The 24,528-nt window shown below is 44.9% G+C and overlaps 1 protein-coding gene across 1 annotated transcript in view; it reads right to left on the bottom strand.

Moving 5' to 3' along the window:
* LOC141121904 (uncharacterized) overlaps positions 1 to 24,528 on the bottom strand; it is a 140,954-nt gene that overhangs the window by 85,049 nt on the left and 31,377 nt on the right. Inside the window, exon 8 of the mRNA XM_073611660.1 lies at positions 21,081 to 22,095. Coding sequence (XP_073467761.1) covers positions 21,081 to 22,095 — 1,015 coding nt within the window. The remainder of the gene's footprint in view (positions 1 to 21,080; positions 22,096 to 24,528) is intronic.

Here is a 24,528-nt window from a genome sequence, read left to right as displayed (position 1 = left end):
TATAACCCCTCCCATACAGGAAATACTTCAGTTTTGTAGCAAGCACTAAATCCTTAAAAAGAGGGGAGGGATCTCTGTGTCCCATGATGCACTAAAAAAAAACGATTTTCCAGGTAAGTATGAGGAAAAAATCCTATTATCTTTTTCATACATCATGGGACACAGAGTTAGGCTAATATTCATTACCTGCTGGAACGTCCCAGAGCAATAGCCTTGAGGGGAGGGAGACACCCTGCCAAACAATAGCCATCAGACATTATACGGCAGCCCACAGTACAATGCTGCCGAAAGCCGAATCCTCAGCTGCTTGAACATCCACTTGATAAAACTTTGTGAACGTATGCACTGAAGACCAGGTAGCAGCCTTACAAATCTGAGCCACAGATACCTGATGGTGAAAAGCCCAGGAGGTTCCTACACCCCTGGTAGAATGAGCTCTCACCCTAAAGGGAGGAGCTTTACATTTCAGACCATAGGCCTGAATGACCAACTGATGGACCCAATTGGCAATGGAAGCCTTGGAAGCTGCCTGCTCCTTCTTGGGTCCTTTTCCTTGACTGCCAAGGAATGCAGTCATCTCTCTTCCACCGAACGAGGCTGAGAGAAAAAAACAAGGCAAAATAATGTACTTTAAATGAAAGGCTGACACCACTTTTGGCAAAAAAGATGGAACAGGTCGTAACACGACCCTGTCGTGGTGAAGGATCAAGTATAGTTCCCTACACGAAAGGGCCGCCAACTCTGACACCCTTCTAGCCGAGGCGATGGTCATCAGGAAGGCTATCTTGCGTGACAACAAGTCTAATGGAAATTCCTTGATAGGTTCAAATGGTTGTTTCTGTAACACAGAGAGCACCAAGTTCAAGTCCCGAGGAAACATAGGTGACCTAATAGGGGGAAGCAAGCGAGTTGCCCCCTGCATAAAGGTTCGAACCAGTGAATGGGAGGCTAAAGGCCTTTGGAAGAATACTGACAGGGCCAATCTGACCTCTGATTGTACTCAAAGCCAAACTGATTTCCACAGCTGACTGTAGAAAAGAGAGAATTCTCCCAGTCACGTATTTCCGAGGATGCCATTTATTGGTTTCACACCAAGCAATTTAGGTCTTCCAGACCTTATGATAGATCTTCCTAGTGGCAGCTTTTCTAGCATTCACTAGAGTAGACACTACTGGTCCCAAGATGGCACGGTCCTTTAACACCCTGGCTTCAATAGCCATGCAGTCAAATTTAGAGACTGTAAATTGGGGTGGAATATAGGACTTTGAGACAGTAGATCGGGGCAACATGAAACCGTCCATGGCCCGTCTATTGTCAGTCTCACAATCTCTGGGAACCAGGGCCTTCTGGGCCAGAATGACTGGAATCCCCTTTTTCCCAATCCTGCGCAACAAATGTGAAAGGCTGGCTCCATGGAACTACCAAAACATCTGCTCCAATTGCCAGAGGATCTCTTGTTCATGATACAAACTGCCGTAGCTTGTTGTTGAACCTGGATGCCAGTAGGTCGACCTCTGGCCATCCTCAATGTTGGCAAATTTCCTGGAACACCCCTGGGTGTGGGGACCATTTCCCCCGGGTAGATCTGCTGATGGCTAAGATAATCTGCCTTCCAGTTCTCTACTCCCGGAATATGGACTGCCAATAGAATCGGCACACGTCCCTCTGCCCAGGCTAGTATGTGGTCCTGGTACCGCCTTGGTGGTTTATATAAGCCACTGTAGTGGCATTGTCGGACTGAACCCTGATAGGGCAGTCCTGAAGCTCCACCGTCAAGGACTGTAGGGCCAGATGTACTGCCCATAACTCCAGGACGTTGATGGGTAGGATCTGTTCTGTCCTTGACCATTTCCCCTGAGCTGTGAGCCCCTCTAGGATTGCTCCCCAGCCTGTTACCAGAGTTTTCCCTTTCCCAGGTTCTGATCCTGCAACCACCATTTTAGGATTAAGTGTGCCCAAGGTGATAAGAACATTGGATAATCCAGGGCTTGTCCTCTTCTGTTCCAGGCCAACAAGATGTCTTGTTGTAAAGGCCTGGAATGGAACTAGGCATGGGGCACTGCCTTGAAGGAGGATGCCTTAATACCATTACTGTTTCCTTTGACCGACGCTATCCCTCATTAATCAATTGTGATCCATACTTACATAGCAACCAATGACCTACATTTTTCAACTATGCGATTTTGAAACCCATATGCATTGCTGCTTTACAAGTTTGAGTGGAAGTTACTTGCTGAACATCCTTTGACCGATGTTATCCCTGATTAATCAATTGTGATCCATACCTACATAGCAACTAATGACCTGCGCTTTTCAATCTGTGCGATTTTAAAACCCATATGCATTGCTGCTTTAAAAGTTTGAGTGGAAGTTATATGCTGAGCGGAACACACGAACTCTCTATACATAATCACCGCTGGCTAATTTCATCTATATTACAGTGACTTTTGTCTCTATTGAGTTACCAGGCCAATCTGCGGTGAATATACAAAGATGGGTGACTGATGTGTATGGCTGCATTTGTTATGGACACCGGTGTTCCATTAAGACCTTCTTGTCTTAATTTTAATTAAATGTGTTTGGAGGAGGGATTTGGGATCTTTTTTCATTATTTTAGACAAGTATTTTTGCAAGTATTTATTTGTTTTTGTACATAAATAAAGTTAAATTAGTCCTTTACACTTTCTGTATCCTTTCTGAAGAATACCTTTTGGGACCTTTGTCCCTATTTTTTTTTTGAGGATACCATCCTCCCTAGAAGACTCATACAGAGCCGAACGGAGGGTTGTCTGATGCCCCTTAACTGACGCACCTGATCCTTGCGGGTGGCAATAATACCCTTGCTTGGACCGTATCTAGGATCAGACCTAAATACTTTAGACTTTGAGCTAGTTTCAAGGCTGACTTTTTGGTATTTATGATCCAGCCTAAGCTATTCAAGTACCGCACTGTGCATGTTATGCTCTGTTCTAGAGCCTGTACTGAGTGATCTCTGAGCAGGAGATCATCCAGATACCCGAGCACCAAGATCCCTTGGGCCCTTAAAAGACCCAGTACTAGTGGTAGGACCTTTGTGAACACCCGGAGAGCTGTAGCAAGCCCGAAGGGTAGAGCCACAAACTGAAAATGAAGTTCCTCTACTGCAAATCGCAGGAACCTCTGATGAGGCTGAAAGATAGGTGCGTGTAAATACGCGTCTTTTATATCGATGGAGGCTAGAAAGTCTCCCATCTGGAGTGAGGCTACTACTGAGCGGACAGACTCCATCCAAAAGGACTGGATCATTATATACTGGTTCAGGGATCTTAGGTCCAAAATGGGCCTTGTGTCCCTGTTTGGTTTTTTAACCATAACCAGGTTTGAGTAAAACTTTGTGCCCCTTTCGGATACAGGAACCTCTACAATCAGTCCTTGATGCACTAAATGATATAGTGCCTGAAGCAATACGTCTCTTTTTTGGAGGATCCGAGGGAATGCCGGATCTTAAAAACCTCTAAGGGGGAACACCCCTGCAACTTCAGCTTGTAACCGCGGGATATATTTGAGGTGACCCACTCGTCCTGAATTATTATTCTCCAAATATCCACAAAGTACAGCAGCCTCCCCCCCACGCGATAGAGTGGGGACGTCCCCTAAAAAGGAGGGCTTGGTGCTGGGTTTAGAAGAGTTTTGGACCCAGGGCTTTTTCTGGCCCTGGCCTTGCCCCTGGCTCTAGCACCCTGTTGGCGGCGGAGCTGCCTTGGCACTGATATACTTAAGGAAGCAGTCCCTGAGGTTTTAAATGAGGGATGCCTGGTGCTTTTCCTCACAGGAAGTGGAGAACTCTTCCCTCCAGAAATCTTTTGGATATATTTGTCTAAATGATCACCAAATAAATGTTCCCCATGAAAGGGAAAACCTGCCAATAATTTTTTACAAGGAAGCTCGGCTGAACAGTTCTTTAAGAGGAGTTCCACCCAGGGGGGCCGTCAAAAAAAAAAAAAATAAATAAAAGTCAGCAGCTACAAATACTGCAGCTGCTGACTTTTAATTGGACACTTACCTGTCCCTGGGTCAAGCGATGCGGGGGATCGTCCCCCCCCTCCGTTCGTCGGCGCCGGCATTTCAACTGTGGGTGCTGGGCTGTGGCTTCACAGCCTGGCACCCACTGCGCATGCGCGAGCGGCGCCGCGCGCCGTGATTGGCCGCTCAATCACCTGGGACCTGTAATGGGTCCCAGATGATTGACAGGAGGGAGGGAGCAGAGTGGAGCCCTTCCAGTGCCTGGGGGGAAGTGATGTCACCAGCCCAGGCAAAGGAACAGGCAGACTACGAGGGACCACCTAGCAACAGGCATTTAGAGGTAAGTGGAAAAAAAAAATATCCAAATTTTTTTTGTTTAGAATTTTTCCAGGTATTTTTGTTTTTTCGGTGGAACCCCACATTTAGCCACAAAAGTCTGCGCATATGTACAGACAAAAGAGTCCAGACGAGAAACCTGCTGTACTGAATCCTTTAAGGCGTCAACAGCAAAACGCAGCGCTTGAGGAATATCTGTTTTACTTTCAGGCAGATCATCCTCCTGGTTAGGCCTGTCTGTCCATCTGACCTGATCCTTTAGGGACTGGCAAATACCAATTGCTGCAACAGCTGGCTGAATAGCTGAACTGGCCAAAGAAAAGGAAGCACTCCAATTTCTTGTCAACAGGGTCTTTCAAGCCCTGTGCGTTATCTACCGGACAAGTTAAGTTCTTGTTTAAATAAGAGACTGCTGCATCTACGGCTGGCATACTCCACTTCTTAATAAACTTTTCATCCCTGGGATATAAAAGGGAAAACCTCTTAAGAGGAACAATAATCCTGTCAGGATGTTCTCAATCAGTATACACCGCCTGTTCCAACAGAGGGTGTAAGGGGAAAGCCTGTGTTGCCTGAAGAGGCCTCAGGGACCCCAAAGAGGACCAGGGGGCTCAGTAACTTCTGCAAGAGGCAACCTAAAGGCAGAACAAACCTTTTCGGTAATTTAGGATCAAAAGCCTCTGCAACTGAGAGGCAGACAAATATCTTCTTGTTGAGATTGCTCGGAAGCAGTCTCATCCGCCAGGCCCTCCACAGAATCCTGAGCTTTTAGCTCTTCCCCATCCTCAACCCATTCCTGCTCCAAACTAGTAGGCTTCGGGAAGGGGGATCTGTCACGCATTACAGGCAAAACCTTGCAGGATCTTGAGTTTTCTTTGTGAGGCTCGGGTACCATTTATCTAAGCATATAGAGTCTGTGTCAAATGGATCCGATCGGTCAATACCTTGATTCATTTAAGAACCGTTTGTGGGACAAGAGATCTGGAGCTCAAACAACCGTGCCATCCACCTTGTAGACACTGGTATAAAACTGAAGTACTTCCTGTATGGGAGGGGTTATATAGGGGATCACTTCCTGTCTAAAGTCCTTTATGCCTATCAGTGTCCATTCACCTGGAGATGAAGTATAACCCAGCAGGTAATGAATATTAGCCTTACTCTGTGTCCCATGAGGTATGAAATAGAAAGCTTGTTGCAAGGACTTCTGGGACCAACAATCTTGCTTTTGCTTGTGAGAGGGACATTGGGAGGAGGAGTTGTGAGGTCAGTGTGATGTCATAGGATTCTCTGACTGGATGAAAGGACATTGGGAGGAGGAGTTGTGAGGTCAGTGTGATGTCATAGGATTCTCTGACTGGATGGAAGGACATTGGGAGGAGGAGTTGTGAGGTCAGTGTGATGTCATAGGATTCTCTGACTGGATGGAAGGACATTGGGAGGAGGAGTTGTGAGGTCAGTGTGATGTCATAGGATTCTCTGACTGGATGGAAGGACATTGAGAGGAGGAGCTGTGAGGCCAGTGTGATGTCATAGGATTCTCTGACTTGGATTGGAGGGACATAGGTAGAAGGAGCTGTGAGCGGCGCTCTGTGAGGGTTCTGTACACAGAATAATTTCTCCCGGGTGCGTCACACATCTCCTAAATAAAAGATGAACGTTGTATTTAGGCTTTGCCAGGACACATCATATTCCTGTGATCTCCGTGTACTCCGGAGACTTTACTGATCACATTTTAGGATGAATATCTGAGACTGGGATCATTATGGAGACATTCATTTCAGGACATTTACTACAAATTATATTTTTACCCTTTTCTTTCTATTTGAATCTTAAAATAAAGACATAAATATTCCAATCCCCCCTAAATAACCCATCCCCCACCACTAATAAAAGTCATATAACCCGTTAGTATAGACTGATGAGGTGAGAAGGTGATTGGTGGGAAAGGTGACACATCTCCAAAATGAGGAGAATGTTCCGGCCCCACAAGTGGGGAAATGTTCTGACCCTGAAGGGGTTAATCTACATTTCCACACTATATATGTGTGTATCATCATCTGCTGGAGATAAGAGACATCACAGTGACTATGGAGGAAGAGGACGGACATGACGGGGGGTTACTGGGTGTAAATAGAAAATAAGATCTTATTACCTCCTCTGATGCCTCTTCCAGTAACGTCTCCTCTCTAGTCTCTTCCAGCAATGTCTCCTCTCTACTTCCTCCTGACTGACTCCTCACCCGGAACTTCCTGTCTGTACCTTACATCACTTCCTGCCTGTTCCTGAACTCACTTCCTGTCTTCCATAGAGACTTCCTGGGTAGAAGTGAGATCTCCACCTTGTGGAGCTCAGAAGAACTGCAGCCTCAAGAAACATTTGGTAGTGTGAACACGTCCTTGTGCTGTGTGTGTATGTACTGTATATCCTTATAGATGGGTCATCTCCACTCCCACCAAGGGGGATAGAAATATATTACTGCCTAGTCCAGCCTTTATCAGCCAGGGTTCCTCCAAAGGCTTCTAGGGGCTCCTTGAGCAATAAACAATGTCTGTAAATAATAATGGTCTAGAACTAGATGAGGGTGCATTTCCCTGCGCACCAAAAGGCCACTTAGCTAAAGCTTAAACTCTATAGCCCTTTTCACACTGGGGTGGTGGGGTGGCAGCAGTAAAGCGCCCCTAGTTTTAGCGGTGCTTTACCACTGTTATAGTGGTGCCTTGGCCCTGCCATTCAGGCTGGAGCGGGGCGCTTCCCCCCCCCCTAGAAGGGGTTAAAAGAAAGCGCCTGTGTAGGGCTGTTGCCAAAGCGCTTTGCAGGTGCTTCGGCAGCGCCACCCATGCATTCCAATGGGCAGGGGCGCTGGAGGATCAGTGTGTACACCGCTTGCAAACTGCTCCAACGATGCTGCTTGCAGGACTTTTTCTAACATTCTGCAAGCACACCGCCCCAGTGTGAAAGCACTCAGGCTCTCACACTGGGACTGCAGATGAGGCATTTTTCAAGGACTTTATAGGCGCTATTTTTAGCGCTAAAACGCCTGATAAACGCCCCAAGTGTGAAAGGGGTTTTATTATAAATCATAAAAGGCATGTAAATGACCATATCAGATATACCTATAGGATGAGGTCAATGTCATTATATACAAATCAATGTTTTATCTCTATGTGGTAATATTAATCACTTCCCACCTACCATATAACAGAATGACGTGAGCAAAGTGGTTAAGTTATTCTGGCTGGACGTCATATGATGTCCAGCAGGATAAGCCCATGGGGGTGCGCAGTGATCGTTGGTGTGTCAATCTGACACACCACATCACCGATCTTAGTAAAGAGCCTCTGACGGAGGCTCTTTACCACTTGATCAGCCATGTCCAATCACAGCTCATCACAGTGTAAACAGGAAGAGCCGTGTATCGGCTTTCCCTCCACTCGCACTGACAGATGTGAGTAATGGAGAGCCGATTAGCTGCTCTCCTGTCAGGGGAGGTCTGTGCTGATTATCAGTGCAGCCCACCCTATGGATGCCACCCAGGACCACCAGGTATGACCATTAGAGGTGCCAATCAGTGGCCATTAGAGGTGCCCAGCAGTAATGCCTGCCAGTGCATCCTCATCAGTTCTGCCTATCAGAGCCATCTATCAGTGCCACCGATCAGTGCTGCCTATAAGTGCCCATTAGTGCCACCTTATCAGTGCCAGTCAGTGCCCCCTCATCAGCGAAGGAGAAAACATACTTATTTACAAAACTTTATAACAGAAACAAAGAGAAACTTTTTCAAAATTTTCAGTCTTTTTTAATTCGTTTAGCAAAACAAATCAAAAATCCCAGCGGTGATCAAATACCACCAAAAGAAAGCTCTATTTGTGGGAACAAAATGATAAAAATGTAGTTTGGGTCCAGTGTAGCATGACTGCGCAATTGTCATTCACAATGCGACAGCGCTGAAAGCTGAAAATTGGTCTGGGCAGGAAGGTAGGGGGGGGGGGAGTGCCCGGTATTGAAGTGGTTAACATCTACCAAGTTTAAATAGTGAAACTTCTCTTGATATATACATATAGACAATATGAGGGTTATAATCTCCTCCTACATTCAATATAAGGCTCCAGGCTGTATAGAGGATATGTAAATTCAAGGTCTACTCACCAACACCACCTGGTATCAAGAGATGGGGGTATATCTGTCTCTCCTCCCATCTATTGGTCACATATAAAAATGAGATGAACAAAAAAATAGAAGATATGCCAGTAAATAATGTCTTACTGAAGATATGGGCTATCTATGGGGTGAGATATGCCTTGTATATATACCTCGGGGGGTCTGTGTGATGTTTTGGCAATTATAAGTGTATGAGTATGATCTCAGCTATTAGTATGAAGACATGAAGGAAACTAAGGGGTCTACTTATAGAAAATGAATGGTACGAATGTGACAATCCTTCATCCAGTCATTACATTTTCGGGCCATAATGCAGCAAAGTGATTTCCTATGATTGTCAGCTCCATCTAGTGACCATAATGGGGTATTTTTCCTGACATACCTCCATTAGTAAAAATAGCGCAATACCACATTATGGCCACTAGATGGAGCCAAGGAAATCAGTGTATGAAATAAAATACATCCAATATTCATCTTGGCTGGGTGAATGCTGTTCACATTCGTTCAACTATTTATTTTTTTAATAGACCTCTAAGTGTTTTTGAAAGATTACACCACAAAATGTCAATGAAAGGTAATGACTCTATTTTTATTTTTCTACTGCTATCAATGGCCAACATGGTACAACACTTCATCCATGTCTTTGGTGATCTCTGATCTCCTTATGAACTCAGGGATGTACAATTCCTATCGCCTGACACCCGGGACATGCAGTTCTGAGGGCCGGATGTTTTTTTGTTTTTTGTAACATTTATCCCTGCTGCGGGCAAACAAGGAGCAGGATTACTTGTCGGATGGAAGCATTCGGGTGGCTGAGTGAATGTTTCCACAACCCGACACACACCCGCTATGTATCCCGGGCTCCTCTTACCCATCTGGGACCCGGGACCAGCATAGCGGGTGATGATGGGTACAGGGAAGGGAGGAGAGAGTACACACATCCGCTCTCCTCCCCTTCTTGTTCCTGACCTGGAAGTAACATGTATGACATCACTTCCGGGTCTTCGATTACAGTTTCCCGGCTATCAAGGGTAGGAAAGAATATACTGCAGTGTGATCTGCATTACATAACATACAGTGGAGCACAGGGGAGACATTGGGGATCTTTTAGATCCTGGATGTCTCAATAAAGAGAACCTGTCACCAAAAGATCATCACATTATGGACAATCTCAAGGCACCCTATAAAACGTTAGAAGTGATTTATTCTTCCAAAGCAAATACACTTTTTCAAACTGGTACTGACTAGTATTCCAATGTTTCTCTAACGAGACCCCAAAGCTGATGGAGAGAGGCGGGGGAGGGTCACACAAGGATGATATTCAGACAACTGACATCCTCCTTATGATGTCATTGGTCATTAGAAGGTTGTAATGGTGTACAATGAAAACCTGAGGCTTTGTGTAACTTCATCCACCCTCCGACTTGTATACAATTTTGGGACATTTTTTAGGCATTTTGCCAAGGCACCCCTGAAAAAACCTCAAGGCACCCTGGTTGAAAAAGGCTGCTCTATGTGATGAAAAAAAAAACATTTTTTTTTTTTTTAAATTGTACAAAATTAAATTAGCCCCCAGGAAAGAAATTTGAGGTCCCGCCCCCACAAATACAAACATAAACTCACACATTGGGGCACCTACGCCTGAAAACGTTGATTGCAATACACATGTTACATATCTCCGCACACACTAGAATGAGAGCAATAATTCTATCACCAGACCTGCTCCGTAACACTAAACTGATGACCTATAAGGGGATTTTTAAAGCATCGCCTATAGAAAATATAGTTTACTGAAGTCTGTCACCGTTTCACAGGCGCACACAAATTTAAGGTGATATGTTGGGTATCTATTTACCCGGTGCAACCTCGGCTTTTCTATTTTACCCAAAAAATTGGGTAATTTATTGTGTTTTTGTGCCCCTGAAATTAACTTTAGTGTGTTTTTTACTGAAATTTTGCGTTTCCTAGACTTTTGCAATAAGATTGTGTGACATAAAAAATTGGAACTAAAATTATTTTATTCTCTGTGGTTTCTGATTTCAGAAAATATATCATATTTTGGGGGTTTTATATAATCTACAGGCCTAAAATTATTTTTGAACTCCTTCCCGCCTGGCCTATAGCAGAATGACTGCCAAGCGGGGGTTCCATTATCCTGACTGGACGTCATATGACATCCAGAAGAATTAGCTGCTCGGGCGTGTCACTCTGACACCCCGCATCTCCAATCTCGGTAGAGAGCCTATGACGTAGGCTCTTTACCATGTGATCAGCTGTGTCAAATCAAAGCTAATCACATCGTAACCAGGAAGTGCCAGTTATCGTATTTTCCTTATTCATGCTGACAAGGCCTGAGTAGAGGAGAGCCAATCAGCGTCTCTCCTGATGGGGGGGATCTGCACTGATATTCAGCATTGATTATCAGTGCAGGCCCATTAGCGATGATTGCCAGTGATGCCCAGCTGTGCCCACCATGTATGCCAATCAGTGCCCATCAAGGATGCTGTGACAGACTCCGAAAAACCCTGTTGGGTATTTCCGCCAAGAAGCTGCTTCCCAAGTCCTGGAACACGAGACCAATGGATCAGGCTATAAAAACCCCAAGGACCAGACAACACCAGTCTTTGAGTACACCAGAAAATGAATTGCTTTATTTTTAGAAACATAGTTACATATAGTTAGTCAGGTTGAAAAAAAAGACACAAGTTCATCCAGTTCAACCATAAAAAAGAAAAAAAAAAAAAAATATCGTACAATCCAATATACTCAATACTATACCCACAGTTGATCCAGAGGAAGGCAAAAAACCCCAGCAGAGCATGCTCCAATTTACTACAGCAGGGGCAAAAATTCCTTCCTGATCCCCCAAGAGGCAATCGGATTTTCCCTGGATCAACTTTACCTATAAATGTCAGTACCCAGTTATATTATGTACATTTAGGAAAGTATCCAGGCCTTTCTTAAAGCAATCTACTGAGCTGGCCAGAACCTCCTCTGGAGGGAGTCTATTCCACATTTTCACAGCTCTTACTGTGAAGAAACCTTTCCGTATTTGGAGACTAAATCTCTTTTTCTCCAGTCGTAAAGAGTGCCCCCTTGTCCTCTGTGTTGACCGTAAAGTGAATAACTCAACACCAAGTTCACTATATGGACCCCTTATATATTTGAACATGTTGATCATATCCCCCCTTATTCTCCTCTTCTCAAGAGTGAGCAAATTCAGTTCCTCTAATCTTTCCTCATAGCTGATCTCCCCCATGCCTCTTATCAGTTTGGTTGCCCTTCTCTGCACTTTCTCCAGTTCCCCGATATCCTTTTTGAGAACTGGTGCCCAAAACTGAACTGCATATTCCAGATGAGGTCTTACTAATGATTTGAACAGGGGCAAAATGATATCTCTCTCTCTGGAGTCCATACCTCTCTTAATACAAGAAAGGACTTTGCTCGCTTTGGAAACCGCAGCTTGGCATTGCATGTTATTATTGAGCTTACGATCTACCAAAACCCCCAGATCCTTCTCCACCATGGATTCCCCCAGTTGTACTCCCCCTAGTATGTATGATGCATATTCTTAGCCCCCAAGTGCAGAACTTTACATTTCTCAACATTAAACCTCATCTGCCACATAGACGCCCAATTAGACAGAGCATTGAGGTCAGCTTGTAAATTGGAGACATCCTGTAAGGACGTTATTCCACTGCATAGCTTGGTGTCATCTGCAAAGACAGAAATGTTACTTTTGATCCCAGATCCAATATCATTTATAAAGATATTAAAGAGTAAGGGTCCCAGCACTGAACCTTGGGGTACACCACTGATAACCTTAGACCATTCAGAGTAAGAATCATTAACCACTACTCTCTGAATTCTGTCTTTTAGCCAGTTTTCTATCCATTTACAAACTGATATTTCCAAGCCTGTAGACTTTACCTTACACATGAGCCGTGTGTGCGGAACTGTATGCAAAATCCAAGTATACCACGTCCACAGCCACCCCTCTGTCCAAGGTTTTACTTACCTCTTCATAAAAACAAATCAGGTTTGTCTGACAACTTCTGTCTTTCATGAATCCATGCTGTCTGTTGCTTAAAATGTTTTTTCTAGCAAGAACTCCTCTTTGTGGTCTTTTATTAAATGCTCCAGGATCTTCCCGACTATAGAAGTTAAACTAACAGGTCTATAGTTACTTGGTAAAGACTTTGATCCCTTTTTAAATATAGGCACCACGTTCGCCCTGCGCCAATCCAGTGGTACTATTCCCGTCATTAATGAGTCCCTAAAAATTAGATACAATGGCTTTGAAATTACAGAGCTCAATTCTTTTAGGATCCGTGGGTGGATGCCATCAGGTCCAGGTGCTTTATCCACCTTTATTCTGTCTAAATATTTCTGGACCATATCCCTTTTGAGCCATTGTGGATCATTTGGGGCTGTGTCAATACCACCCCCATTATGGACATGAGCTCCCCCGTGCTCTTTTGTATACACAGAGCTGAAGAAAGTATTTAATAAATTAGCCTTCTCCTTGTCCCCAGTCACCCACTCTAGATTATTTTGTAAAGGGCCTACATGCTCTGACCTGACCTTTTTACTATTAATATATTTGAAGAATTTTTTTGGGGTTTGTCCTACTATTTTTTGCGATCTGTCGTTCATTTTGAATTTTTGCACCCTTGATTTCCTTTTTACATATTCTGTTAAATTCTTTGTAGCATTTAAACGACACTAGTGTTCCTTCGTTTTTATATTTTTTAAAAGCTCTTTTCTTATTGTTTATAGCTTTTCTAACTTTGACCGTGAGCCACATAGGTTTTATTTTTAGCCTTTTAAACTTATTGCCCATGGGAATATACTTTGCAGTGAGGTCCCAAACAGTCTTTTTGAAGAATTCCCATTTCTGTTCTGTGTTTATCGCTGCCAATATTCCCTCCCAGTCTAAGTCCTGGAGAGCAGCCCTCATCCTTGGAAAATTTGCTCTCTTGAAGTTAAGTGTTTTTATCTTTCCCGCATGTATTTCTTGTTTACAGCTAATATGAAATCATGTTATGGTCACTGCTACCCAGGTGTTCCTTTATCTGAACATTAGTAATAAGCTCTGCATGGTTTGAGATTACTAGGTCCAACAGAGCTTCATTCCTAGTTGGGGCCTCAATAAACTGGACCATAAAATTGTCCTGTACTAGGTTTATAAATTTTTGCCCTTTAACTGTCCCAGCAGTGCCATTACTCCAGTCAATTTCTGGGTAGTTAAAATCCCCCATTATTATCACTGTCCCAACCCTTGCAGCCCTTTCCATCTGTGCAAGGAGCTGAGTCACCACTTCCTCGTTAACATTGGGTGGTCTATAGCAAACTCCAATGATTAACTTTGAACTACTCACATCTATATGTAGTTCCACCCATAATGCTTCAGACTCATCACACTCTCCATCAATCAGGTCCTCTTTCACACTTGCTTTGAGATCACTTCTCACATAGAGACCTTTCCTTTTTACCCTGTCCCTCCGAAAGAGTGCATAGCCAGGAATATTAATAGCCCAGTCATGTGAGGATTGAAGCCAAGTTTCAGCAATACCGATTACATCATAGTTCACCTCATGCACCAGAGCTTCCAACTCACCTATTTTGCTTGGCAGACTTCTGGCATTGGTGAACAAACACTTTAATGCATTATTACATTTTGGTCTGGTGTTTTTCATATAATTATTAGTAGTACAAATGGCACTACAGTTTCCAAAGGCTGTTTGCAACATGGGAAATTTCTTGTCACCTGCCATAACCCTCCCCCCATCTATCCCCATTCCACCCTCCATTAATGTCTGACCCCTAACTGGCCTGTCTTCTCGATGTAATTCTAGTTCACCCTCCCCCCTCAATCCTAGTTTAAACACACTGCATTTATACAGCAAACCATCGTATAAGGGCTACTCCCATTATCACAGACAAAGGTCACCTTACACAGTAGAGCTAGTCCTATTATCATAGCAATGACCTCCTTAGACAGTCCAGGTCCCCAGACTAACTTGCAAAAAGAAGCCACAAGCAATTAGTGACCAGCTCTGGATAACTTAAGAACACATTATAACACAGAGTTCTCCAGGCCATGGTTATGCTGCAGCCCAAAGTCCGTGACAATACTCCCCCCTGTTTCATAGTCCTGCAGACCCGGCTAGATCCAATACGGGTCAGCTTGGGGATGTCCGGGAGCTACGGTATAGTACAATCAAAGTTCAGTTTGCCGCGAAAGTCCATCTGCATTGCCGTTTTGTCAGCCCGGCCTGTACTGCACAGTAAAGTTGTAGGGCTGCAGGGCAAGACTCCATCTCAATAAGCCTCCGGAAACTCATTTTAATCAGATCAAAGGGTTGTGGTCAGTGAGCACCGTGAAGGATCGTCCATAGAGATATGGCTGAAGTTTTTTCAAGGCACACACCAGCGCCAAACATTCTTTTTCTATGGCTGCATACTCCACCCTGGCTAGTAGCTTGTGACTGATGCAGGCAACAGGGTGCTCACTGCCGTCAGCTCCCACTTGACAAACTGAAGGTGGAAGCATTTGTATTTACACAAAAATGTTTGTTTGGGTCAGAAGCAGCCAAAACTGGGGCAGAAACCAAAACATTTTTCAGGCGCTGGAAAGCATTTTCACACTCTGGGGACCACAGGACCTCGCGGGGAAGATCAGTCAGGGGTTTAGCTATCGTGCTATAGTCGGGAACAAACATCCTATAGTATGGAACGTCGCCGGAGAATTTTTCATTCCAAATGGCATGACCTTACAAGCCAAAGGGGGTGATAAATGCTGACTTCGAAACAGATTCCGGGTCCAGAGGATTCTGCCAGTAACCTTTGCATAGGTCAAGGGTAGTTAGGAAATTACCTTGCACGATGCGGTCTAACAGTTCATCGACCAGGGGCACAGGGTAGCCATCAGTCGTTGTGCAGTCGTTTCGTCAGCGGTAATCTACGCAGAAGCGGGTAGTACCATCCCGCTTTGGCACTAACACTACTGAGGATGCCCAGGGGCTGTTGGAGGGCTCGATGACTCATAAATTGAGCATTTCCTTTATCTCCTGCCTCATACCCTCTCTCACTGACTCAGGTACCCGTTAGCGGCCTGCCGGATAGGTGGTTGTCCCAGGGTTTCCACTCGGTGCACTGTCATAGTGGTGTGTCCAGGCTTGGTGGAAAACATTTAGTGATGCTGCCTAAGGACCAGCCTGGTCTGGTCCTGCTGCTCCGGCCCTAGCTGCCCGTCTAACCTCACTGTCTCTACACCTGCTCTGTCCCCATCTCTCACCGGTAGCTCTGGCAGAGGAAGGTTCTCGGAATCTTCCCCGGCTGGAGCACATATGGCAGCTATCTCCTCAGGCCTCTCTTGGTACACCTTGAGCATGTTCACATGGAAGGTCCGCCGGAATCTTTCATCTGAGCACTTAGCTACCAGGTAGGTAGTGTCACATATTTGCTGCACTACCTTGTAGGGTCCCTGCCAAGAGGCCTGCAATTTGTCCGACTTGAGGGCAAGAACTTTCTGGCCTACAGCCAAGGTGCGATTCCCGGTGGTAGATCATACCACCGCTTTTGCCGCCCCTGTGCGGTCTAAAGGTTCTCCTGTACGGTGTCCGTGAGTTCCTTCAGCCGGTCCCTGAGCGCTAGTACATACCCTACCACAGAGGTCTCTTCAGCCCCTACACCTCCTTCCCAATGGGCTCTAAGTAGATCTAGTGGCCCCCTCACCCGTCTCCCATACAATCACTCAAATGGGGAGAACCCCGTAGATTCCTCAGGCACTTCCCTATAAGCGAACAGGAGGTGTGGCAGAAATTTCTCTCAATCTCGGTGAGGAGTTGCGAACGCCGCAGCAATTGCTTTAGCATTCCATTGAACAGCTCACATAGTCCATTAGTCTGGGGGTGGTGGGGAGAGCTGTGTATAGGCTTAATTCCACAGAGCTTCCACAACTGCTGGGTTAGTTCCGCAGTAAACTGAGTCCCTTGGTCTGAGATAATCTCTTGAGGGAAACCCACCCTGGCAAAGATTCAGAGCAGGGACTCCACTACTGCATATATGTTTGTCAGAGGAACTGCCTCCGGGTAACGAGTAGCATAATCCACCACCATCAAGATATATCTTTTCCCAGAGGGACTGGGTCAGGGTAATGGTCCTACCAGGTCTATGGCTATGCAGCTAAAGGGCTCAGCTATGATCGGTAGGGGGGTACAAAGGAGCTTTAGCTTCTTTCCCACACGCTGACAACTATCACAGGTACGGCAATACTGTCTAATATCCCCAGTTATCCCTGGCCAGAGTCAAACGGTGAACAGTTTTGGTCACTCCAAAGTGACCAGCTAGGGGAATGTCATGTCTGATGCTAAGCAGGTTGCGCCGATATTTCTGCGGCACAACCAGCTGTCGCTTGGGCACTGGATGAGATCCCTTCGGTCACCCAATAAAGTAATTCCCTATCCCACTCTATCCGTTCCCTTTCTAATCCACCGTGGTCCATCCCTGCCATCTCTGGTAACTAGCTAACGTCGAGTAAGATAGTAGTTCTCAGGTTAAGTCAGTTGGGGGAGCCCAGGTAAAGGGTGGTACAGTCTGGTCGGGGTTAGGAAAGTTAGGTCTCACCTGGGTCCCATCATCGAGTGCCTCCTCCGCTGGTCTTGCTTGCCGCCGGGTGGTCACAGGGAAGGCTTCTGGCGATAAATCCATATGGAAAGATGAAGAAAGACGTCCCAAATCATTTCCAAGTAGAACATCTGCGGGTATATCTTTCATAACTCCAACTTCCACGTCTCTATATCCCGAGCCCCAATCCATATGCACTTCGGCAGTAGGGATGCGTAAAACTTTGCCTCCAGCCACTTGCACAGCTATGGACGTCCTGGGTTTCCCAGTCATTGTAACCATCCTGGGTTGCACCAAAGTAATAATAGTTCCGCTGTCCCTAAGTCCTTGGGCGGGTCGCCCATTCATCCATACGGCGTGTCGGTGATGCCTACAATTAACATCGGCAGCAGCTTGTATCGGGTTCACCTCATGGAGTAGCCCAAATTCCTCTTCACCCCAGCCAGTTGAGGTAGATGGTGGAGTGGCTTCCAAGTAATCAGCAGCCGCTTGGGCTGGGCCAGGGGCAGCACGGTTCCATGAAGTGACGTTGACATTTTGAGGACAGTTAGCTCGTTGGTGTCCCATTTGATTACACCCATAACAACGAGGCCCGGTCTTCTTGATGGGTTTAGCCGGTCGGGCCATTGCAGGGAGGGCGACGGACTGCTGGGTGGATGGCTGGATATGGGCAGGTGTTGGCGGTGGTCTGGAGATGCCGCGAGGCTCCAGTTGGTGGGATCTCCAGGTATCCATATACTGGCCGGCTAGTTCCGCTGCTTTGTCTACAGTCAAGGGCTTTTGGTCTTGGACCCACTGGCGAACCTCACTAGGGGATTGGTTGTAAAACTGTTCCAGTAGGATCAGTTGCGCAGCATCCATTAAGGTAGTTGCCTGACAGCCGGAGAACCATGCATCTACCGATTGGGACATCTGATGAGCCCATTCCGTATACGGCTGGCCCTCTTTGTATTGTAGGCTGCGAAATTTGGACCTATGAGCTTTGGGGGTGATTGCGTATCTTGCCAGAAGTCGCTCCTTGACTCGCTCATAGTCTTTTTTGTCTTCCCCAGGTATGACTTCAAAAGCATCCAGTGCTTTACCAGACAGCTTGCTGATGAGGATGGTGACCCAGTCAGCTTCGTCATTTTTTTTTTTTTTTCAATTCAATAATTTTTATTTATATTCATATAAAATACATCACAATATACAATATTCATGTGATAACATTATACTAAAATCACCACTCTTAGATGTATATAAAAAACCAGTAATAAGTGCTCCATTATTATTTATTTATTTTTTTTCCCCTTTCCCCTCCCCTTCTTCCCTTTACCCTTACCCCTTGTTTAGTCCATATCACCCTTCTCCCTAGCCCCCTTTTAACTCGTCTTATTGGTATAACGTAATCTGCATCTTTTCAGATATCGGTGCTTCCAGGAACTAGTTACCACATTTATACGAGGCATATGTACCCAGGATATTAAACTTATAAAAGAATGAGTTTAGGACAGAGGATAAGTGCAAATTTACCAGAAGGAAACAAAAGATCTCTCTCTTCCTTCCCCCCCTACCTATCCTCCCCTCCCAGACACTTCCCTCCCCTCCCCCCTCCTCCCCCCTTCACCCCCCTCCCCCATCCCACCTATCTTAACCCGACTCGTATCATTCTATCTATATTAACGTCTAAAATCATAAGGACACTATCTCTATATTTCCCTATAGTGGGTATCCCATTTCCTCCAACCAGGGTCTCCAGAGTTTTTTAAATTCTTTTAGGTTCCTTCTCTTTATATATACTGCCTTTTCCTTCCACATTGTTTCCGACACCGTCTTGATCCACTCATCTTTCCGAGGTGGGGTTCTTGCCTGCCATCTTTGAGCTATTAGCTTTCTTGCCTGGAAGAGACATCTCTGAACTATTGTAATCTTGGAAATTCCTCTGCCTGTACTCTCCCCTACTCCTAAAATACATAATTTCGGATCCATTTTAAGTTCTAAAGAGAAGATCTTATTGAGGGTTTCTATTATCTCTGACCAATACCGGAATAATTTCGGACACTTCCATAACATATGTAACAGGTCCCCCATGTCAATTTCAATTTGGAGATGGCACTGGGTCTTGAAGACATGAAGGTACCGGTCAATTTTCTCCACCCCATCCTGGAAGGGTCGAAAAGCTGCATAGGGAAGTTTCTTGGGGCTACCCCGTTCTGCAGCTGCAGTACCCCCGATCTCCTTCTGAACCTCAAGTATTTTCAGACGTGTTGTGTCTGCAATTATCTGGGTGATCACCTCTTGGGTGGGAGTGGTGCTGTATAGCGACAGCCGCCACTGGATCTCTCACTGGAGCTCGGCCATCCTGGAACCCTCCATAGCTGGCCCTCTGCTTTGGTCGCTGACCTGGTCACTCTCCATCAACTTGGCAATTACAGTTGCCTTTGACTTGTTGCTGGCGTTCTGTCCCCTTGATTCCAGCAGATCCTTGAGTGTGCTTCACTTAAGGCTGGAGTAACAAAGATTAATTCGACAAGGTCCAATTGGTGGTTTGGATGTTTCAGGCGCAAGAAAGCATCCCACTGCTGCCAACCAAATGTGACAGACTCCGGACACCCTGTTGGGTATTTCCGCCAAGAAGCTGCTTCCCAAGCCCTGGAACACGAGACCAATGGATCTGGCTATAGAAACCCCGAAGGACCAGATAACACCAGGCTTGGAGTACAGCAGAAAATGAACTACTTTTTTTTTAGAAACGCACTGAATTTATACAGCAAACCACCAGATAAGTGCTACTCCCATTATCTCAGACAAAGGTGACCTTACACAGTAGAGCTAGTCCTATAATCATAACAATGACCTCCTTAGACAGTCCGGCTCTCCGGACTAACTTGCGTAAGAAGCCACAAGCATTTAGTGACCAGCTCTGGATAACTTAAGAACACATTATAGTTCCCCAGGCCATGGTTCTCCTGCAGCCCAAAGTCTGACAGATGCCAATCAGTGATGCTTGTCAGAACCTCCTTATCAGTGCCTCCTCATCAGTGCCCATTAGTGAAGGAGAAAAAACTTACTTATTTACAAAATTTTATAACAGAAATAACGAAAAACTTTTTTCTTTTTAATTTTCTTTTTTTTAATGTATTTGTAGCACAAAAAAATAAAAACCCCAAATACCACCAAAAGAAAGCTCTATTTGTGGGAAAAAATATAAAAATGTCATGTGGGTACATGTTGCATGACCGCGCAATTGTCATTCAAAGTGTGTGAGCGCTGAAAGATGAAAATTGGCCTGGGCAGGAAGGGGGTGAAAGTGTCCGGTATTGAAGGGGTTAAACATGTGGGCAAAAAAAAAAAAAAAAAAAAGAAGTCTCTGGCAGTGAAAGGGTTAAAGGATAAGTTCACCTTCGGGAACATGTTACATGTTCCTGCAGCGGCTCAGCGTTCAGAGCCCTCTGTATGACAGCAGTGCGGCGAGGAGTTCTCCATATCGGCTGTCACTTTATGAAAATAGTGCGGCTGTGCCATTCATTCACAGAGTTCTGTCCTTTGCCAATGTCGGCTTGTATTTTTTGAATGAACTCCCACACCGCTGCTGAGCTCTCTGGTAGATAAGGAACAAGGATATTGTCATAAGGGACAAGGAGATTGGAACCCCGATTTAGTCCCTTGGACCAGTGATTTTTTAAAAAATGTCCACACCTCTGAAAGGATTTCTTACATGATGAAGATCAGCCATGGAGTATATCTGAGGTGTATATCAGGGTGTGCTTCTTCCCCACATGAGAGCTGTGATGTCCAGCAACATTCATATAGAAGACATTTCCCGCACTCAAGGCACTAATACACCCTTAAGGGTAGTGTGGGATCCCTGATGTACAGGAAGACAGGACTTCAGTGAGAAACAATTCCCTCACTCAGGACAGGAATATGGCTTCTTCCCCTTGTGAGATCTCTGATGTGTGTAAAGATGGGACTTCTGTGAAAAACAATTCCCGCACTCAGGACAGGAATGCAGCTTCTGCCCCGTGTGAGATTTCTGATGTGTGAAAAGACGGGCCTTTGCTGAAAAACATTTTCCACACTCAGGACAGGAATACGGCTTCTCCCCCGTGTGAGATCTCTGATGTGTGGAAAGATTGGCCTTCCGTGAAAAGCATTTCCCGCACTCAGGACAGGAATGTAACTTCTCCCCCGTGTGAGATCTCTGATGTTTGTAAAGATCGCACTTCTGTGAAAAACATTTCTGGCACTCAGGACAGGAATACGGCTTATCCCCTGTGTGAGATCTCTGATGTGTGAAAAGACGGGCCTTTGCTGAAAAACATTTCCCGCATTCAGAACAGGAATACGGCTTCTCCCCCGTGTGAGATCTCTGATGTTTGAAAAGATGGGACTTTACTGAAAAACATTTCCCGCATTCAGAACAGGAATACGGCTTCTCCCCTGTGTGAGATCTCTGATGTATGTAAAGACTGTACTTCGCTGAATAACATTTCTCGCACTCAGGACAGGAATACGGCTTCTCACCTGTGTGAGATCTCTGATGTATGTAAAGGCTGGACTTCACTGAAAAACATTTCCCGCACTCAGGACAGGAATGCGGCATCTGCCCCGTGTGAGATCTCTGATGTCTGTTAAGAGCGCACTTCTGTGAAAAACATTTTCCGCACTCAGAACAGGAATATGGCTTCTCCCCTGTGTGAGATCTTATATGCACATTAAGATTGGATTCAAAACGGAAAGACTTCCCACACTCCATACAGGAAAGCCTCTTATATGTTGGAAGGACGGCACCATCCCTCACAGTCTGAGGTTCCTCAGGATAAGAGGAATACGATGGTCCATCTACACTGTGTGGTGCTGGATGGACATTTGAGGTAGCCGGGTTTTCTCCTGGACTATACTGTGTGATGTCCTCATCTTCTACTTTACAGTCTGGAGACCAAGTGAGACAATCCTCTGAGGTTTTCCTCATCTCCCGTCCATCTTCTAAAATAGAGATAAAAAGATTATTACTAGACATGAGCAGATTGGTTCTCCTAAACCAGGACTCCGCCCACATCAGGCAGCTTTGTCTCTGAGGATCTTACAGTTCCCCCCTCAAGGTAACTAGTAAATGGGTCCTCTGATCTCCTACCAGTTCATTTCTTTATTCATGGACCTTAGTCAGAGAGTGAGGAAACAACGAGAACTGTCTTTTATAGGAGTGACAGTGATGAGGGGATTATAGGACGAGTGTCCCCACCCCCTCTATCACTTATTGCCATCTTCCCAACACAAGAAGTACTGCACTTCCGTATGTAGCCCGTGATTTAGTCAAGACTGGACTGATCCTGATGACCACCATCATTGGGTTATTGACTCCTCCCCCATTATCACTTTGTTTAAGGTTCCAAAGTTTGAGGATGTTATCACATTATTATTAACATGTAAAAGTCTGTGCTCCAATCAAATCATCAGATATAAAATGTCCAGGTGGTAGAAAATGGTTTAACAAAAGAGAATACATATTAGACATGTGCACACTGAAATATTTCATTTCGGAATTTAGTTTTCATCCGAAAAATAAATTTATTTAGTTACTCCCGAAATTCATTTTTATTTATTTTGTTTTTCGTTAAAAATTGTGTTTGTCCGAAAATCCAATTGAATTAAGGTTGAATCTGTCATTGAAGGCTTATGGTGTCTGTCGAATGTTTAAAGAAGATTTGAAGGAGCAGCTAAACTGTACGACGGTGCAATCGTACATTTCCGGTCGAATTTTCCGCCTACAAGCTAGCTGTAGTAGAATTCTAATGTTGTATGACTAGTAATAATTATATTTATTAATTATTTTACTAGTCAACCAACATTAGAATTTTTCTTTAGCCTATGGGCAGATGCATTTGACCGGAAATGTATGATTGCAGCGTCGTACAGTTTAGCTGCTCCGTCGAATCTTCTTAGAACTTTCGACAGACACCATAAGCCAAAGATTCGACGTTTGTATGTTTTTCGTTGCTTCGTCGAATCTTCGTCGTTCATGTTGAATGGTCTACTCTACCCCAACAGTCAGCCAACTTTCATATTAGTTTCTCAATCTCCAAGTGCAATGGAGGGAGGGGCATCCGACGTTGTGTCCGATATTGATATGGCATTATAATATAGAATCTATAATAATAAACCCCCCCCCACAACACGGGCAGCCTCTGAGGCTATCACAATACTAGCAACACTAGTATCACTATCAAGTTCACATCACTAACACAATAGCAGCAGATTATTATGAAAAAGTTAAAGTGGAGTTCCACCCAAAAATGGAACTTCCACTTTTTGGATTCCCCCCCCCCCTCTGGTGTCACATTTGGCACCTTTCAGGGGGGAGGAGGGAGCAGATACCTGTCTAATACAAGTATATGCTCCCACTTCCTGGCATAGATCACCGCGGCGCTTGTGGTGATCTACGCCACTTCCGCCGCCTACACTCTCCTCCACCGCTGTATTCTGTGAGACACCAGGGGACCAGAGAGGACACGGAGCGCGACTCGCACATGCGCAGTAGGGAACCAGGAAGTGAAGCCGCACGGCTTCACTTCCTTATTCCCTTACCGAGGATGGCGGCGGCAGCAGCTGAGAGCCGAAGGACGGATCGGCTTCGGCTGCCGACATCGCGGGCTCCCTGGACAGGTAAGTGTCCATATATTAAAAGTCAGCAGCTGCAGTATTTGTAGCTGCTGGCTTTTAATATTTTTTTTTTTCAGCGATCCTCCGCTTTAAGTTGAACTGTAGTTTGCTTCACTATTGTTTTGCTGCTGTGCTTATGCTTAATTGCTAAATAATTCAGGTTCTCTGACAAACGGACCAGCTAAGATTGACTGTCTTCTGAAATGACTCAGTGTGTGTGTGTCTCTCTGCTAGCAAATCGTAAGTGAAAGTAAATTGGCTGTACGTGTGTACTTAGTTCTAGCTATTTTACTGCCCCTCCTCTTTGGTTACAATCGGCCAATAACATTCATCATCATCATTATTTTTATTTTACTTCCCCCACCCAATTCCAGCAGCGATCTTTTCTCTCTATGTTGAATCTTTTCTCTCTATGTCGAATCTTTTCTCTCAATGTCGAATCTTTTCTCTCTATGTAGAATAATCTTGGACTAATAGAGTTAAGGTTAGGCACATTCGACCACAGGTTCGATAGACACAGATTGTTATTGTCAGCGTCATGTCGAATCTCCTATCTATATCGAACTGTTGTCGCAACGAAAATGAAAATAAAGCATTTGTTTATGTCGGATCTTTCAGTTTTCGTATTCTGTGCTTTCGTTATCGTTTGTTAAAAAGAAAATACCTGAAATTCGGACGAAAACAAATGCACATGTCTAATACATATTATGTATGTATATAGCAGTGGGTAAAGTGCAGATAGCAGAAGTCAGGACTATG

The sequence above is a fragment of the Aquarana catesbeiana genome, unplaced genomic scaffold (assembly GCF_042186555.1).
Source record: "Aquarana catesbeiana isolate 2022-GZ unplaced genomic scaffold, ASM4218655v1 unanchor233, whole genome shotgun sequence".
Taxonomy (NCBI): domain Eukaryota; kingdom Metazoa; phylum Chordata; class Amphibia; order Anura; family Ranidae; genus Aquarana; species Aquarana catesbeiana.
Note: the sequence above shows the minus strand (reverse complement) of the source record. Positions and strands in the feature narration are given on the sequence as shown.